This window comes from Brachyistius frenatus, unplaced genomic scaffold, assembly GCF_029030835.1.
Source record: "Brachyistius frenatus isolate BFR_SWC_R1_liver_20210118 unplaced genomic scaffold, ASM2903083v1 Contig_6, whole genome shotgun sequence".
In the NCBI taxonomy this organism is placed as follows: Eukaryota; Metazoa; Chordata; class Actinopteri; family Embiotocidae; genus Brachyistius; species Brachyistius frenatus.
This window is the reverse complement of record NW_027210605.1, coordinates 3,594,366-3,612,972: the sequence shown is the minus strand read 5'-3', so window position 1 is coordinate 3,612,972 and position 18,607 is coordinate 3,594,366. Positions and strand designations below refer to the sequence as shown.

At 38.9% G+C, this 18,607-nt stretch overlaps 1 protein-coding gene across 2 annotated transcripts; it reads left to right on the top strand.

Annotated features, from left to right (window-relative positions):
* The first annotated feature begins 3,559 nt into the window (after nt 1-3,559).
* On the top strand, nt 3,560-15,307 carry LOC138636943 (deoxynucleoside triphosphate triphosphohydrolase SAMHD1-like). Of its 2 annotated transcripts, none has more exons than XM_069725312.1 (16): nt 3,560-3,874; nt 4,014-4,080; nt 4,916-4,988; nt 5,657-5,817; nt 6,399-6,514; nt 6,943-7,013; nt 8,172-8,330; nt 9,552-9,652; nt 9,762-9,870; nt 9,992-10,083; nt 10,200-10,315; nt 11,168-11,307; nt 12,505-12,597; nt 12,746-12,850; nt 13,010-13,147; nt 14,339-15,307. In XM_069725312.1, the coding sequence occupies exons 1-16, from the start codon at nt 3,694-3,696 to the stop codon at nt 14,462-14,464; spliced, it is 1,848 nt and encodes a 615-aa protein (XP_069581413.1). In that variant the 5' UTR covers nt 3,560-3,693; the 3' UTR covers nt 14,465-15,307. The 2 variants fall into 2 exon arrangements, with proteins under 2 accessions (XP_069581413.1, XP_069581402.1); XM_069725301.1 differs by having other exon boundaries at nt 9,549-9,652.
* The last annotated feature ends 3,300 nt before the right edge of the window (nt 15,308-18,607 follow it).

Below are 18,607 nucleotides of genomic sequence, written 5' to 3'. Positions count from 1 at the left end.
ATGAAATGAAGTGAAACTTTATGTAACTGACAAAGGTACAAGATTTACACACTTTAAAGAAAGTTCCAGAGCAGCTCATGTTTTGGTTCAAAACAATCCATTTCATTGTGAACGGGGAAAAAACTGATAAAAACATTTCTTTTCAAATGAACAGTTTAAGGTGAATGTACTAATGCTGTGTTAACAAGATTGAATAATCAAGTTGAGTCTTCTCGCTCCCATTTCTCACCCTTTCTCAGTTAAAAGACCAACCGGGGCTGAAACTAGCACAGGTAAGAAAAAGAAAAGAGTTCACATCATAGAATAAAAATAACAAAACAATAATAATAGCAATAAAGGCCTCTCATCTATCCCTCAGGAGATGATTGACAGTTGGAAAGAGAAACTGGAAAAGCTTGGCGGTCACATTGAAGATACTGTGAGTTTTTACCTTTGCTACACTTTTCTTAAAATCTCACGTTTTGTTCATTATCATTGGATTTGTACGACGTCTAGCTTTACTGAGGCATAATCTGTAAGTGAAAATAAACACAGGATTTTCTCTCACTTTTTGACATCAAAAATGTCTGCGAGATTAGTATCTTAATGAGAACAGCAAAACACTCCTAAAAGAAATGATATTTTTAGTACACAGATGCATTATTTCATATTCAGGCCTGTCATCAGGTTTTTCTCAAGTTCTGTTCAATATTCAATAGTTCACATATTGAGTTTGATCATTTTCATTCAGCTGTATTAAACTGAATCACTGTATTACAAAACCTTTGTCCTGAAAGCTTGTAATTATGTAATTCTGGAGCTTTCAAAAGAAGTAAATCATGTTTGCAAACAAAGGACAACAGATTGTGGCAAACTGTAACACATAACCAACACGTTTAACAGAGTGTGTCATTTAACTTGAACATTTAATCTGAGGTGTGGGAAGTGGAAATATTGACTTTTTTATTTTAATTTTGATTATGTGATTGGTGCCTGGAAATCTTAGGAAATATGATTTTGAATGTATTTTGATCATATTTTATGATTACACTATATAGCATAAATTGGCAATGTACTCATACTAAATCAATTAAATTGCATCTGTGTGTATGTGGTTAAGATAAAGTTTGGGTATTGTGTGTTTTGCTCTTTGTATGAAAATTCATAATATTTCTATAACATAATGGGTCTGTGAATGGTAATTTATCAAAGGTGAATCGATCATTTTATTATTTAGATGGTGTGTTAACTAATGGTGCCTGGTCTATTTGAAATAAAGCTCTTTTACTCTTTGTTGTGTGTCTTTAGAGTTAAACTCACCCAACATTAGAGGGAATTCTGTAGATATAAAATTACACATAAAATTGAATCCATATTACACATCCCTCCCACATGATACCCCACTCTCTTCTGTTCTCCCTTTTTCCTCTATTTAAAAGACTTTTTTCCCTTTTATAGGGATTTAAGGATAAGAAATGTAGTATATGTGTCGTGATTTTTGTCAGTATAACCTGAAATGGACTTACTGATGATTAGTTTCAAGAGCAGCATATACTAGTCCACTAAAATGTTGTGCCAGATTAGCACTCAACATTCATCTATAGTGCCTTTTTTTGGTTTTTAACTATTCGCAGCAGTGTGCAAACATTTCAGGCACTTTAGATGTTTAAATTCTTATTAATCACGTAATACCATCAACAAGGAGTCTGGTCGGCCCCAAATTCATTCTACAGCATGACAACACCCACAAACAGCCACGAAGAACTACCTGCAGCGAGAAGAACAAGGAGTCCTGCAAAAGGTAGTATGATCCCCACAGAGCTTTAATCTCAACACCATGGAGTCAGTCTGGGATCACATAAAGAGGCAGAGTTAATGGAGACAGACTACTAAATACAAAGAAGAACTGGGGAAACCTCTCTGAAATGAGTGAAAAAAACATACATGGCACATACCTTAAAAAATTAAAAAGGCAAATGGCCTAAGAGAATTGATACCGATTTAAAGGCAGTGGTTAATCACTACAAGTATCACAATTATTGACCTACGTAATCGCATGATTGCAATTATGAGCATAATCATCATCATTTACTTACTTCCTCCTTTAATTTTTATTTTTTTATTTTTATTTTTTTAAATTTTATTCACTTTATTAATCCCCGAGGGGAAATTTCTTCACTACAGCATCTTCGATTTGACTGAAACTGCTGTTACGCCAACTCGGGTGTTACTGCTGCTGCTCTCTCTGAGACCACGTGTGTGTAACTTCAAACTATAACCATACTTTCTTTATAAGAAATTAGTAGTAATACAATATTTCAAACGGCCGCCTTTAAATATTTTTTGTTTCGCTGCGTCACGTTACGTAATGCGGGGTTTTGGTGTTTGCGCGCCGCTCCATTCGCTCCACCATCTCTACAGCACGTTAACCAATGAGGAGCCAGGTGCAGCAAGCGCACGACAATATACCGGAAGCAAAGGGTTCAACTTCCAAATTAAAATCATAACAACCTAATCCATTTAGAGGGTTTTTTTCAAGCATTACAGCATTTTAGTTAAAAGGTGCCATGTTGTACTGACAGGAATATTAGAGAGATGTGGTAGAGCAGTGGGTAAAATTTACTTTTCATTTGAAACTAAATAATATCAGCCAAAATCCCCAGTGAAAATATCAAAATTAATACTTTTTATTGTTAAAAGCAGTTGAGAGAGAGAAATATGTCATGATTCATGACATGACTGTATTGTTATAGCTACTTATGAGTATGTATTTATTGCCACAAAATAATATGCCACACAAGGCATTCCTTTGTAGCCCACTACTTTATTGTGAGTAATAGATTTAATTTAATGGTCGGCCTAAATGTCCATGTGCTGTGCAGCAAGAAAAGTGGTCTGTGATGGATCATTCTCTTAAATTTTGGTATTGATGCTCCTGGCTCTACTGATACCAAAAGAAGATGGTGTATCAGCAATATCAATAGTTTGGGGCTCTATCACTTTAGTAGTAGGGCAGAGAGGGAAAGAGGGCCCTCAGAAAGACTGGAAACAGAAACCTATTTTTAACAGCAATTTTAATTTCTTTTAAATAACATAATAGGCCCTACTGCTGGGTGAATAATTTATATCTTCTGCCTAAAACCTGCCCTTTCAAACCAGTTTGGATCTGTTTGGAAGTGAAAGCAGGTTGTAGTCCTGTGTTTTTTGTTTTGCGGTAATTCCGTGGTGCAACACACTGTGCAAAAAAGGCACGGTCTGATTTTGTGGTAAATAACTGAAAATTACATGTTGGTAACTTTAGCTGTTTTTGCATACTTGCCTACTTCTTTAGACAATTCAACATTAAAGGAATTAAGTTAATAAAAAGCATTATAACTCAACAAAATGAAAATATTTTGATCTATAAATCCTGTAGCGTGTGGTTTTATTCAGCCAGTTGTCAATGTTTCGACAAAGGATTCAAAGGACTTTTATTTTGAGGCTGTCATTATCTTATTTTGAAATCGGTAACCGGAAAGGTCCTTTGCGTCTCTTTTTAACTTGACGCACACAACAGAGACACAAAACCCGGGTATTTTTCACCGCCCGTGAATCCCCTGTGCGAGTCTGTCAGATCAGCTGTTGCAGTCGGCGTGCTCAACGATTTCGTCTGGATTTCGTCTGGATTTCGTCTCTCGTAACTAACACGAAGAACCGCCTGTGTGGCAGCTCAACATGTCGAATCGCAAAAGACCATCAGGAGCCGTTGTGAGCCCAGCGGACGAGTTCAAAACGCCGGAGAAGAAAGTGTCAGTGGTCCGGCTGCCGGATTCGGATTACATGCGATGGGGAGTGGAGGAAACGTGCCAGTACCTGCGACGAGCGGGTCTTGGCAAATGGGAGCATCAATTTAAAGGTTTGTTTTCTGGTTTAATTGATATCTGGTAAGTAGAGGCAGTCTTATAAATCTCTTGGCTGTTTTCAGCGCCTGTCCGTTTGTTGTTGTTATAACATCTAAAGCGAACATCCGAACTCCTGTTTGTCCTGTCATTCAGCTCACAACATCAAGGGTGTGGCGCTGCAGTATCTCCAGGATGATAACCTCGAGAAGATTGGCGTAGAGTAAGTGTGCATGCAAGGAAATGTGACCACGGGAAGTTTCCTCCCATCAATGCAGAGCACTAATAGTAGATCGAGTCACCCCGATTGCGTTTCTCTCCTCACTTTCCAGCACACATTGGTGAAGTACATTTACTCAAATGCTCTACTTCAGTACATCTATAATGCACTTGGACTGTTCTGGAATATTTCAATTTGACCCTACATTATACTTGCAGTCCACTAAATTTCAGAGGAAAATAACGTACTTTTTAAACTCCACTTTTTACTCTTAATATGAACTTTTGACACAATGGATAATGTAAACACGCTTCCAGGGTTTCTTTACCACTGTAATACTTGGGTGCAGCGCCTAACTATAGCTTCACTACACACTTTCTTTTACCCATGTTTGGTTATTATCGTTTCTATGGCTGACAGTTCATTTTTAGATACATTTGAGATAAAAACACAAAAATGCATAGGTTTTGTTCAAATAAATGCCCACTGCTACTACAGCCCCTAAAACCACCAGAAATGGAAGGAAAACAAGTTTTAAACCAGTGGTTTCCAACTTTTTGTTTTGTCTTCTTACACCATTCAAACAGCAGTGTGTTGTCAGGTTCACATTTCAGAAGTCTATAAGTTGTTAACGGCTCCACAAAATAGTTATTTTTGCCTCTAAACTTCTTGCATGGTTTCATTTCATGAACTATACAAATGATTCACAATCTCATTTTGCTGCTTATGCACTAATAATACCCAAATGGAGGATCTGAATACTACTTCCACTGCTTCCTGCCTCGTCAGCTCTTTCAGTCCCATGATACTCCATTTCGTTCTGCTTTATTCTGTTTAGGTGTCTCGGTGACCGCCTGGAGATCCTGCACAGCCTCAGGGAACTGTGGCAGAGACAAGTTGAGGCAAACAAGGTGAACAACAGCCTCACGTCTCACGCTTTCAAGGCTATAGCAATAAATAAGACATTCTGTTGTGACGAGCAGTGAAAATATAAAACAACACCTGGGTCTCTGTATGAAACGCATCCTCTGCCCTATTTGTTTTCAGCCTACAGCTCAAAACAGACAGATAAAGGTTAAATGCAACAAAACAATGTTAAAGGGGAAGATTGTTTTGTGTGAAATGAAGACAGACTAGGTCCTAAATCCCTGGAGGTGAATTTTAAAGAGAGCAAGGTGGCAGCTTTATTTACTAGAACCAAGAAATATCTCTTGCACTGACAGCCTGTTTGTTTTTTTTAATCCATTTTTCCCATTTTACATCTGCTTATCTTTTTACATCATGTTTTAAATCACACAAAAAATATAGGTATATTGGATGTCAGCATTGAGTTATGTCTAATGTCTGTGTTTAGAGCCCGTCCTGTCTTAGTCTCTGTTTCATAAAGAACTTTGAAACTTTTGTTCAGAGAAGTGATCTATTAATAAGGACTTGGGGTTTCTATCCCGATGTCTTGGTTGAAAACTGGTTTCTAACCACCCTTTCACTCAAATATATATTGCAGCACTGCAACTGGCATACTGGCATTTCTCTGTGTTGACGATGAATGATGACTGTTTGTCGTTCTGCCGACTGCCAGGTGTTCAATGATCCCATCCACGGACATGTGGAGTTACATCCACTTCTCATCAAAATCATAGACACACCTCAGTTCCAGAGACTACGAAACATCAAGCAGCTGGGAGGGACCTATTTCGTTTTCCCTGGAGCGTCCCACAACCGCTTTGAACACTGCATTGGGTATGCTCCCAGTTAGATCAGGGTTTATCATCAACCTACGTTGTTTTGCTGTTAAAAACACATGTAACGCTCCAAAACCACAGTAAATGCAAACACACACTATGTTAAAAGTAGTCTCACTAATACAAAACACAGTTTTCACTCTGTAGTCAATAGGGACTCAAATTTGGAAGTTGTCAACACTGCATTTTATAATCAAGCGGTGCAGAACGCACAATAGCAAATGCTGTAATTGTATTTCATCGGGACAAAAAAAACGTTGTTTTTTTTCCCCCTTATGCCAAGAAAAAAAAAATACCTTCCTGTCGCACTAAGGTTGACATGAAAAAGATTGCTGGCAATTTCCAACAATTGGGGTTGCAGAAATATAAAGTGAATCAATGGCGGTGAAAGGCTGCGGTATATTAAGTGACCATGTAATAATTTCCCGTTTGAATAAACTAATTGCAAGGATTCACTGAATTACCAAGTAATACCAAATTCTCTCATTATTTTTCTCCACACAATTATCTATTCGTCATGTTTTGTGGTGTCTTCTTTGTATATCTTGTCTGGAATAAGTTTGTTGTGTGCTTGTGTAGGGTGTGTCATTTGGCAGGACAATTTGTCCAAGCTCTGAATGAGAGGCAGCCAGAACTCCTCATCTCTCCCACAGACATCCTTTGTGTGCAGATCGCTGGGCTCTGCCACGACCTGGGTGAGTGGTTTTGTGGATATACTGCCTGTAACTTTTACAACGCACAAAAATCTCGCAGGTCCATAGTCTAATATGTCTATGATTATAGTAACTCTTCAAAACACAAGACACTAACATACATTTCATGTGGAGCAGAGGACATCCAGGTGAACTTAAACCAACTTCTAGAGCCTCTACATAAGCATATAAAAGATAAGGATAAGGGTTTGCATATGAAAAAATTATAACCCTCCAGTTTAAACGTGTTTGCTTTCACAGTGGTACGCAGATTATTAACATGTTTCAGACATTGGCCTTTTTGGTCCAGGGTGTGTGCGGGAGTGAAAATGGAAGTAAAACTATGCTTCTCATCATTTAGTTTCCAGATTGGGATACAGCACGAGTGCAACGTTCACAAACATTCACACACTGTATTCCTCCCGTTCCAGGACATGGACCGTTTTCACATATGTTTGATGGTATGTTCATCCCCAAAGCACGACCAGAAATTAAATGGAAGGTAAGAACACCTGATTTAAATGCTATATTGTCTGTCTTTCTTTGGCCCTGTGATGAACTGGCAGACTGTCCACCCTCACTTAAAGTCAACTGGGATAGGGTCCAACCCCACTATGACCCTGTTCAGGATAAATCGGGTAGAGATAATGGAGAGATAGAAATGTTAAATGAAACTAGTAGTTAAGGGAAACAAATGGGGTCACATTAAGTACAGAATATGCCCCCTTTGATTAGCAACTATTAAAAAGGTTGGTCAGTTCTGTTTGGCATTAAATGCCTAAAAGGCTTTTATTTGATTTCTAAAGAGCTTTTATTTGAATTCTAAAGAGCTTTTACTTGATTTCTAAAGAGCTTTTATTTGATTTCTAATTTCCCTGTTCTGGTGCTCGTAAAATAAATTGCCAACTGCTTTAGCAAGATATTTTGAAAAAGATGACCATGCGGTGTCTGGAAACCAACAGAACTACTCGAAAAGGCAGAGGGGCAGATAATGACTGTTGTCTAGAAAGGTTTTTCAGACGGCTATTTTTCAAAAGTAACAGGAAAAGGATGTGAGCTGTCACCTCTGCACTGCAACCTAAATACTTTTTTGTTTGTTTTTTACATCTAAATCATCAGTGAATTTAATAGTTTTTAAACTGTTCCATCTGACACAAATCCTCTACTCACTTGTCAGGTAAACTCTCAAATCATGTAAGCTTTTAACCTTACCCACTAAACTCTGCTCCCTTAGTGAAGGACAGTTTAAATAATGTTGTTCTTATAAACTTGGTTCATTTATCCATAGTTGTGCTGCTTGACAACATGGTGTGAAGTTACAGCAATAAGCAGCATCGTCTGTAAAGAAGGCTTTTATTGTCACTTTTTAAAAAGGCATTAACGTCATTTGGCTTTATAGTGTGACAGTTAAAGGCTTTAGATAATGATTGCGTTGTTCGGATAAGGACAACTGATGAGAACTACTGAACATGCAGCCATTATGTGAACTATGACACGGGCCGTCTGCCTGGCAAATGTGAGAGATAAGATAAGATAAGTATTCACATTTGTGTGTTCCCTCAGATAAGCTCTATTTGTATATGAGTCAATGCTTTCAGTTTCAAAATGAGACCGTGCACTTACTCATGTTAATTTATTAATACGTTTGTATCTTTTGCAGCATGAGAAGGCCTCTCTCGCCATGTTTGATTACTTGGTGAAAGACAACGACCTGGAGCCAGTGATGGAGGAGCACGGCCTGGACCTGAGAGTGGACCTGGACTTTATTAAGGAGCAGATTAACGGACCACTGGACACTGAAGCAGCTCAAAACAAGAAGGTACCTGCAAGTAATGTGTTCAATCCATCAATAGCATTGTAGCTCATATAGCCATATCTGATTTGTATATAAAGTAACTTACCACACTGTCTATAAAACTTTCTTTGAACCCCTACTGGCTCGCTATTACAACCCTGTACATACAGTTTGCATTTATAATTTGACCTGCATATGGACGAAAGTGACAGCACTGATGTTTGGCTTCACGGTGGGCAGATAATGGTCATTTAAGTGGGCGTTTCTCTATCTCAAAGCAGCAGCAACACCATAATTTCATTATGACACGCCTTCGAAAATGGATTAGAATTTATTTCTTTTTTAAATAAGAAAAATACGATACTATAAAAGTGGAATGTCAGCCTATTCAATTCAATAACATTTTATTTATATAGTGCCAAATAACAACACAGGTTATTTCATGGCACACAAAACATTAAAGTCCTTACAGCAGAACTTTACAGCAGTATACAGAGAAACCCAACAATTCAACAATTCCCACATAAGGTAGGAGGGAAAAACTCCTATTTTAACGGGGGGGAAAAAGTCCTTACTGGAAGAGCCTAGTAAGAGATATGTGAGGTTGTGGCTCACCATCATTTCTGTGTAAACAGACCTTTCAGTATTTAGTTGTCTTTGGATATTTATTCAGCAGAAAGCCTTCAAAACGAAAGTAAGATTGAAACTTGTGGCTTTCCCTTTCTGTTTCCTTCCAAAGTCCCAATTTGTTTGGTTTCAGAGCAGCCCACTATAGACTGCACCAAATTTGGATGAAATTTAAGGTTGTTTATTTAGATATACAACCCATTATTATTTTTGATCTTAAGAGTACAGATTTCTTGGAAAATTCAGTTAGAAAACTTTACAGACATCACAGTGCGAAATGCAAGTTTATCGGTGAGGTGACGCCGGTAATAGTGGCTTGTTTACTTTTACCACCTCAAACCCGTCACCTACAGATTCTGTACTCTACCCTGTTGTCCATTTGTTGTTATGTATGTGTATGTATACGTATATTCTCACTCGTATATAATGAACAAGCTCAGCTGTCCTTGTATTAGCTATATGTCTATAATATTATAATAATATTTCTATCTTTCTATAATTGCTTATTTTTTTTTACTATAAAAACACAGACAACACCTGCAAACCAAAGGCTAACACCTTGAATGCATAAAAAAACTTGACCAGTTAAGTTCATTGTTCTGCCTGTCGTCTCAGCAGTGGCTATATAAAGGCCGCCCAAAAGAAAAGTCTTTCCTCTACGAAATTGTGGCCAACAAAAGGACTGGCATTGATGTGGATAAGTGGGATTACTTTGCCAGGTGGGGCTTATTGATTTGTCTCTCCAATACAAATTTCCCAAAATGTATATTTTCTGTTCAGTCCTGATACCTTTTTTTTCCCACATAATTCTTTACCCGCTTAACTCAGGGACTGCTACCACCTGGGCATCCAGAACAACTTTGACCACAGCCGCTTCCTGAAGTTTGCCAGGGTGTGTGAGGTGGAAGGGGAAAAGCTCATCTGCACACGAGACAAGGTGCTGACTTTATTGCGGCTGTTTTTTGTTGTTTTTTTTTCATCCAATCTTAAGCAGCCCTCAAATTAGATGAAAGTTGGCTACTAAAATAAAGATAATTCTTTTATAATTTATTGAACAGGAGGTGGGCAATCTATATGACCTGTTCCACACCAGGAACTTTCTCCACAGAAGAGCCTACCAGCACAAAGTTGGCTATATCATCGAGACGATGTGAGTAGCTGGTCACTCTGATGCAGCTTGTTGGCTTTCCTTCATGGTTTAACCTCTCGTATCGAATGCAGCAAAGTGTGTTCACAAGTGATGATGTGTTGGACGTTTTTTAACAGGATCACGGAGGCCTTCTTAAAAGCCGATTCACACATCCAGTTTTCAGGCTCAGAAGGGAAGATGTTCAATCTCTCCAACACCATAGAAGACATGGAGGCCTACACCAAGCTGACAGGTCATTACACACAGACACGTTGTATTGTTAACTCGTGTCTGCAGAACATTTACACAAAGACAGAGACGGTCTCAGAGAATGCGACAAGTAGGGAGTCCACGCAAGACGGTCACTTAAAACAAGTTAAATTTATTCAAAATAAAATAGGTAGGTAGGTAGGTAGTTATATACTTTATTAATCCCCGAGGGGACATTTTTTTTAAATTTAAAATAACACAAACCAAGAATGGAGTGTGAAAATCTGTACCATCAGTAATGCAAGCAGTGAGTGGATATGAGTATTTTGTATTTTAAAATACTGCTGATGCCAAAGGAAGGAGGAGAGAGAGACTAATCACATGGGCCAGCTTTTTTTTTTTTTTTTTGCCTTATGAGGAATCAAAATAAGGTTATCAAACAATAAATGGTCTCAGCCTGTTCACTAATTGAACAGGTGTGCTTCTAAAGCACAATGAAACATTACTTTGTGTGCCACTCCTCTGTCAGTGGTGTACAATTTTTATTTTGTATCAGTCCTATACAATATATATGAACTATATACAAACAATTATGATTTATTGCACAAACTATCCCAACCCTGGTTTGAATCCAGGCAGATATAATATAGAGGAATGAAAACCATCTTCAAATAAGACTACTTTGTGTTTTGCACTGAAAACAATTTTCACTTTGTAATATTCTTCTGTGGCAGTGCTTTACACAGCAAGTTTTGACTGAAAACCACAAGTTTATTAATGTAACTTTTTATAGTTTCAAATAAAGACACTAAATAAGTAATTTAGTAACTTTGATGTTCTTGGTTTGCTTTGTTTACCCACCCTGGAATCGAATTTTTCTTTGTTTGTCTTTTAGATCATGTGTTTGAACAAATACTCAACTCCTCCTCCCCGGAGCTGGCAGAGGCGAGGGAGATCCTGCGCAACATCATCCATCGGCGCCTCTACAAGTGTTTGGGCGAAACTCACCCAAACAAAGAAAAAAACGTAACTCGGGTGTGTGTTGGTTTGTGTGGCCCTGGTCACACTTGACTTTAAAATGAGTCTTTGGTGATCCCATCATAAGTGGACAGCTCAAAGTACAGGTGTGAACACACCCAAGACGCGCCGGAGCTGATTGCAAATTCATGTGCAGTGTGAATGTAAACACGTCCCTGACCACATTGAAAAACTACCCACTCCACCATTGTCCTCAGAATAAGCAATAGAAATAATATCTAATAGAAAAAAGCTGCAAACTGAGCTGGTGGCTACAGGGCAGCTGTTTAGTGAATGAAAACAGAGACTGTCTACTTCACATTCATCTTCAACTTCAGGGTCTAGATCATTTATCCACTGCAGTGCAGAGCCCAACACTCTGAATCCCACCAGAATAATGAAATAATCTGTGCCTGATCTAAATGTGACCAAATTGAGCCTGACTGAGTTTGAGTTGAGATTTACAAACTCTAGTGTTCAGACAATTTTCCTGCATAATAAATTTTAAGAATGAGTTTAAACTTTGTGTATTTTGAGTACAAATTGAAAACAAGGCAAATAATAAGAGCCTGGTCGCTCCTAATTCACTCAGTTGAGTTTTTTCATCAGATTATTTGTCTCTGTCTGGCGCTACATGCATTTCCTGCATCGATGTTAAACTGTTGCCAACAACAGACATTATTTGGTCTGAAAGTGCCTCATGTCTTAAATTGAATATCTTCCATCAGGTCACGGATCCTAAAGGCTTTCTGACCGATCATACATTATTCTTACATCATCATAAGAGTAACGTTTACTTACACAGCACTGTTGTGCTTTACAACGATGTCGAATGGAATTAAAAGAAAAGAAAGGCAGCTGGGTTGTGGGATGATTTATTATGGTTCTTGAAGAGCGCTTTAAATTTTGTATGACAACATTGTTTGGTAGAATAACTGACAGTAATAACATACAGATGTTAAATTATCATGAATAGGCTAATTGACATTCAAATGAGGCTCGAGTGACCGAAGACATCTGATTTTGTTAAATGCCTGATGCTTCGACTCCACTCTTCTCTATTCTAATCTCTATTAATTACAATATGCTCATTACTATTTTTTTTTTTTTATTATATGAAGATATGATACCAATCTGATTAAAAACTTTCTCAGTCACTCACTTAATGGTGCCGAGTTGAAATAAGTATCATCTGTCAACTCTTCTCGTTAAAAGACGGAGATTATTCAGATGTGGGAAAAATCCCTGTCCAACACTGAGAGTGGAAGTCAGGCCGTCGGTCTGAAGCCAGAGGACTTTGTAGTCAACGTGAGTTTTTCATCTAATTACTTAATCTCATACACTTCATTTGTCCAGAGCCCCAAAGGAGGGAATTCCTTTATCCTGTGAACTTAGTTTCTTTCCCTTTTGTGACTGACTGCACTTTTAGATCCAAAAACTTCTCCATTTTTTTTAGGTCATTGTTTTGGACTATGGGATGAAGGAAAAGAACCCGATCAACAATGTGCGTTTCTATTGCAAGAATGACTTCACTAAAGCCTTCCAGATACGCAAGGACCAGGTCAGAACTGAAGCAACGATCACAGAATTTAAATCTTAAATATTTGTATACATGAGCAACTCGCACATTTCAGTTTCATGTGTTTTCCATGTCTTTTAAGTGTCTCCATCTTGGATTTATGTCTCATTTTAAACTATGTGATGCTGTCCGTCTTGTCAGGTGTCTAAACTTCTCCCGGAGCACTTTTCTGAGCAGCTGATCAGGGTCTACTGTAAGAAGACGGACGATGAGAGTATGGAGGCTGCCAAGAAGCACTTTGCTCAGTGGTGCACGAAAAATAAATTCTCAAAGCCTAAGGTACTTTTTATCATCTACAGCAACGAGAATTACAGTTGCATGCAGTGACAATGCTGAAGGGATCATTTACAGTAGGAAATGTAGAGTACAAGTAGCATGGGGAAGTGTAATGAGCTGGCCCCTGTGTTGTCTGTGTCTATCACAATACAGCAGTGACATGGTATACAGGACATTTATGCATACTGCACACGGCAATAACAGTTGGTCATCAGAGGACTTAAAGTAGCTATAACTTCAATTCAATTTTATTTATATAGCGCCAAATCACAACACGGGTTATTTCATGGCACTTAACACATCCTGATAACTGATATTTTAATAATCATATTGTATCTCATGACAGCGTGACCGTGATATAAATAGGTTCCCTTGTTTCGCTACAGAGAATTATCACCTGAACCTGCAGCTCCATCAGCTTCACTGAGCAGCAAAGTTCGAAGAACGGTGAATATTAGACTTTCACTCACCAGGTGATCAGAAAGTGGACCGCAGACAAATGATTATGTTGCTCTCCAACTGCTCGAGGAATGAATGAGCAACTGTTTGCTAACAAGTTATCTGCATTAAGTTGTGTTCACAGCTGGTTCCTGCTGCCCACAGCTAGCTAAGAACAGTCAGTTATTTGCAGTGCTGTAACATGAATGCTGCAGTTTGTCAAATGACAGCAGCGAGCCACAGATATCTGAATAAAGCTGCGTGCATTAAAGGAAGGAAGTGGAAGGTAGAGATGGAAGCAGTTCATATTTACATTTAGTCCCAGAATCAGGTATCTGCAAATTGTTGTGAGGAAGTATGTGTTGTGGTACCTGCTGCTTTAGCATTAAGTAGCAATAATCACAACTGTCAGTTCAGGAAAACAGTGTGTAGTGGAGGGTGTGTCGAGGTGAAGAAAGGGAGGTAAAGATGTCAGAAAACTAAATTAGTTTTTCGACTGTAGAAAACATAATTGTCGACTATTGGACTTTGGCATATAAAACATGTAAAAAAACAAAAAAAAAAAAGGCTGTAGGGAGTTGCTGCCACCTTATTATGGCTGGAGACCGTAACTCAAGTGTTCACATTAATTTAGAATTTGTTTACAGAACAATGGCACAGTTAGGATAAGAAGTTACTGAAGTGCCCGCCATCAGCAGTGTCATCTCCACACTGCTCCTCTTGATACCAGTGTGTATTGTTTTTGTTCACGCGTAGGTAGGAGACATCCCACCTGAGCTGACTCCCCTGAAATCCAGCGAGGCCAAGGACGGTGAAGAAGGCAGCTCCAGAGCAGCAGACTGTGGCAGTGGGCAAAATAAAGCCAAAAAACAGCTCTTTTGAAATGGAAAGGATAGCCCTCCATCGCACATTTAGAGACAGACTAGATGAGACGGTGTTTAAAGAAATGTATATTTTTCTACGAGGTGAGTGTGCTGATGAGCACAGCAAACTGTTTTACACCAAAAAATATATTATTTAAAAGTTTCAAAAAAAGTGCATACATTTATGCATTTCCAGGATTGTACTCAGGGTTTTAAAAAAAAAAAAAATAGGGCTCTCATCAACATTACATTTAATTTAATCATTTTAATCTTGTTTTTATCTTAGTCTCATTTGGAAGTAGAATTTTGCTTATCAGAAGCCTACTATCATGTATCTCTATTACAAACAACAGGTGACGGTCTTGTTTAATTATGAAACTCAACATGCACACAGTGTATTTCAGGGCAGCGTGTTTTTACAGCAGATACAGCTGACGGGTTTTGAGGCAATTTTTTTATTCAGCTTTCAGGAAGAAGGCAGTGACGGGTTTTTTTTCGTCACTGTCAAGCTGTCACAAGACACACCAAACTGCAGTCAAAAGTTGCTCCATAAGAACAAGCAGCGTTTTTCACATTTAAAGCGAATGTTTATGTTTACTTATGGGATTGTTTGGAGATTTAGCTTGAGTATTTATTATTTGGTTTTTGAGTTGAGTTTGTTTTGTGGTGCTTTTTTTATTGTTCTTACAATAACTGGTTCGGCTTGTTCATTTCTCTTTTCACCTCATAGTTTTGTGCAGCATTTTTAAATGGTGTCTTGGATACCTTTTTAAAATGTTTTAGTCCTGCCAAAATGTCATCAGGGAGTGTACATGTAGCAAAAGGGTTTGACATTCTGTCCAAATAAACATTTTCAAATGTTTCCTCCAGTAATTCAACTTGATGAACACTAGAGGGGACCATACACTCAGTTAAAGAGAAGTGCTCCACATGATGTTTTGTTTTTGCTGATTTTATTTTCTGTGACCTGAAATCTAAATTTTCAGTTGCTTTGTTTTGTTACATGAAGACCTCACACGTGAGAGCTCAGTCTTTAACTTCCTGTGGGTTACTAGTGAGACATTAAAATCACAAAGAGAAATTTCCCAAATCTGTGTTGGATCACAATATGGCAAAATATCAACAGATAAACTGTATTTTTTTTTATTATTAAACATAAATATGTCCAGAGGTACAGGAACATATGTAAAGATATGTGTAACGGTCAAATGAGGTCCACAGGTTGTTTTTTTTTATGTTGGTTAATAAACCATAAACATTGAAGCAGGTTTTGCTTCCTGATCATAATGACAGATATGATCAATTTTCCTCTGTTGGACATGGTGCTACTACAAAATGTATTAAAATGTTCAATATTTTCCTTTGAAATATAGTGAAAATATAGCAATTGGACTACAGGAAGTACAGTGCTCTACTAAATATATTGAGCAATATTTAACATTGCAAATGACAGTAATGTAAAGACAGTCACTCGTGTAAACTGAATGAGAGGTTTGAGTTCAAGGGGTAGAAAACGGATGGTGTCTGCACAATTGGACCATTAAAATCCCTTCATCTCAGTTGTCTCCACATGTAATAACAGTTGTTGAACACCAGAGGGAGTCATACACACGTCCCAACCTTATCTACTGCATACTTCATGTCCTTTTTCTATGGCCCAGGAATTGAGACACTGCTCAACTCCTTTAAAGATGAATGATCATTTTATAAAAATAAGAATCACTAAAACTGTGCGTCAATAGCTTCAGATGTTATAGAAATACAGTATAAATCTGTCGTAATATGTACTACTTAATGTCAGAAAAAAACCGTCTTGGTTCTTTGTGTCAGTGACAGAAAGTGAACTTGTTCAATGGGGAAAATGAAGGATTTGTTTTTCAAAGGAATTTCATTTTTAATGTGTTGCTCTGTGTTAATTAGAAAATCTTTACTGACTCACAAGTAAATCAACTTCTGGGATCTAAATTTGATTTAGTCTTAAAAAAAGAAATCTGAACTTCTAAGGCAACAATAATTAATAAAAACATAGGATGAGTCCATGAACCAGGAAGGTTATCTCACAGGAAGTATGCAAAAAATACACAGCCCTGATGCACGATGGGGTGTACACACACACACACACACACACACACACACACACACTCTCTCTCTCTCTCTCTCTCTTCCACATCCTGTGGCACTGTGGCAGGCGAGGGATATCCACCACACACACTCACACTGTGCACCGGCAGGACCAAGGCCAACTGCCTGCTAGTATTTTTATAATCTTCATCCTCCCTGACCTGTTGCACCCCTCCTGGCGCCAGTGGTCTCAGCCCTCCCCCTGCGATGCCTCAACCTTACACACACTCGCACACACATGCTCCTGTACACTCAGCAGTGCCTCCATGGATAATTGAGACCAGCTGTTGCAAGGTGCCTCTTCCCTTGACCCTGCACCCCTCCTTCACCGACGGCTACTGCTGCTGCACTTGCCTTTTCCACAGCCTGCCTCCCCCTCCCTTTCCTTTCTCTCCTGACTCCCACATGCCTTTGAATGTGTTTGCCATAAGTTGTGCTGATTGATAGAATGGTGTGTTTTTTTGTTTTGTTTTTCCCTGTAGTCCTTTCTTGTTGATGATGTCTCATCAGAGCTAAATTGAAACCATTTCAGCTGTAAGGAGTCACTTGGAAATTTCCTGCTTGCAATTAGTGTCAATATCTCAGACCTGAAACGCACTTCGAGACTCCAAAACCAAGACAGATTCAAGACTTATAATACCGCTGCCTTGTTAGAGTTGTGGACAAACCCAGTGTACTCTAATTTCTGTCATCTTGCTCTTTAAACTGATTAATTTGTGTTAATTTTGGGACTTAAACTCATCTGAGGCTCACTGAGGGTGGAAACTGTCAAGGCTAAATTAAATATAATATGGTGGAAACAATAATACAAAATTTGTCAGCAGCTGTTTCAAGCAAGTATCCCAATTATTCCCTCATTGCCAGTTCTTGTTTTCTGAAGATTTGCATCCCTATTTTGTCTTAGGCATGAGGAAATAAAATAATTTTTTTGACAATTCTATATGAAATGATTAATCACTAAATTGAGAAAATGATTAGACAGATCAACAGTGAAAATAATGTTAATATTTTCCCCTAAACTGTTTTGTGAGTTCCTGACTTGAAACACAATTCCCCCCCCCTCCCTCCCCCATCTTTCTCTCCCTCTGTCAGGTTCTCCTGCAGTATTAAGGTATATTTGGGAGGTGAGATGTAGCCGGGAGAGTGGTGACTGCGATCTGCTGCACTGCGGCTGGAATGTGTGGAGTTTGGAGAGGAATGGAGGAGGAGGAGGGTAAGGCAGGCCAGGCATGTCAGACTCTCTTTTCCAGCTGGTGCTGAGGGGTCAAACTGTGTGTAGATGTGTGCATGTCATGGCCTCTCATTAGGGGGTGAGACGCTTCGGCTCCAGACCCCCATGGTAGGATTGCTGGGTAGTCTGCAGTGATCCTGCCATACCCCCCCCCCCCCACACACACACACACACACACGCGCGCGCGCACACACACACACACGCACACACACACCCCACCAGGGGGTTAATGAGCCCCAGGGGCTGTTTCCATTTGGCTATTTCCATCCAGACATCTGGCCGTGAGCGGATCGAATAGTGGCCAGCTTTAGGCAGAGTGTTTCCACCTTGCATCAACATGCGTCCTGGGTGACCACCTGAGGTTGGATCTCACTTCCCCCGCTGTTTATGCAAATGAACACTCAGGCTACGTTACGAATATATACAAGTAAATAACCACAAGAACAGGAACCTGAACATCAGAACCACAATGAGTCAGGTCAGATTCATTCATTGTTCCAGCACGTCTCCGCTGTTGAGGTTCAAAGGAGGCGCTGCCTCACAGCTGTGGGTCTGATGGGTGTTGGAAATTACAGGAGATAAACTACAAGACAAACAGATACATGAGAAAAGAAGTTTAACAGCTATTTATTGCGTTGTCTGTTACAAATATAGGCCTGTGACATATTTCACGTTTGTAAATGTCCGAACACTGGAGTTTGTAAATCTAATTCACAGCCTGAAACGTTTGGCTCCTTAGATTAATTCATTATTAATTCATTATTGATCCACAGCGCGTCTCCGCTGCGTCTCTCCTACAACCGTGGGTCT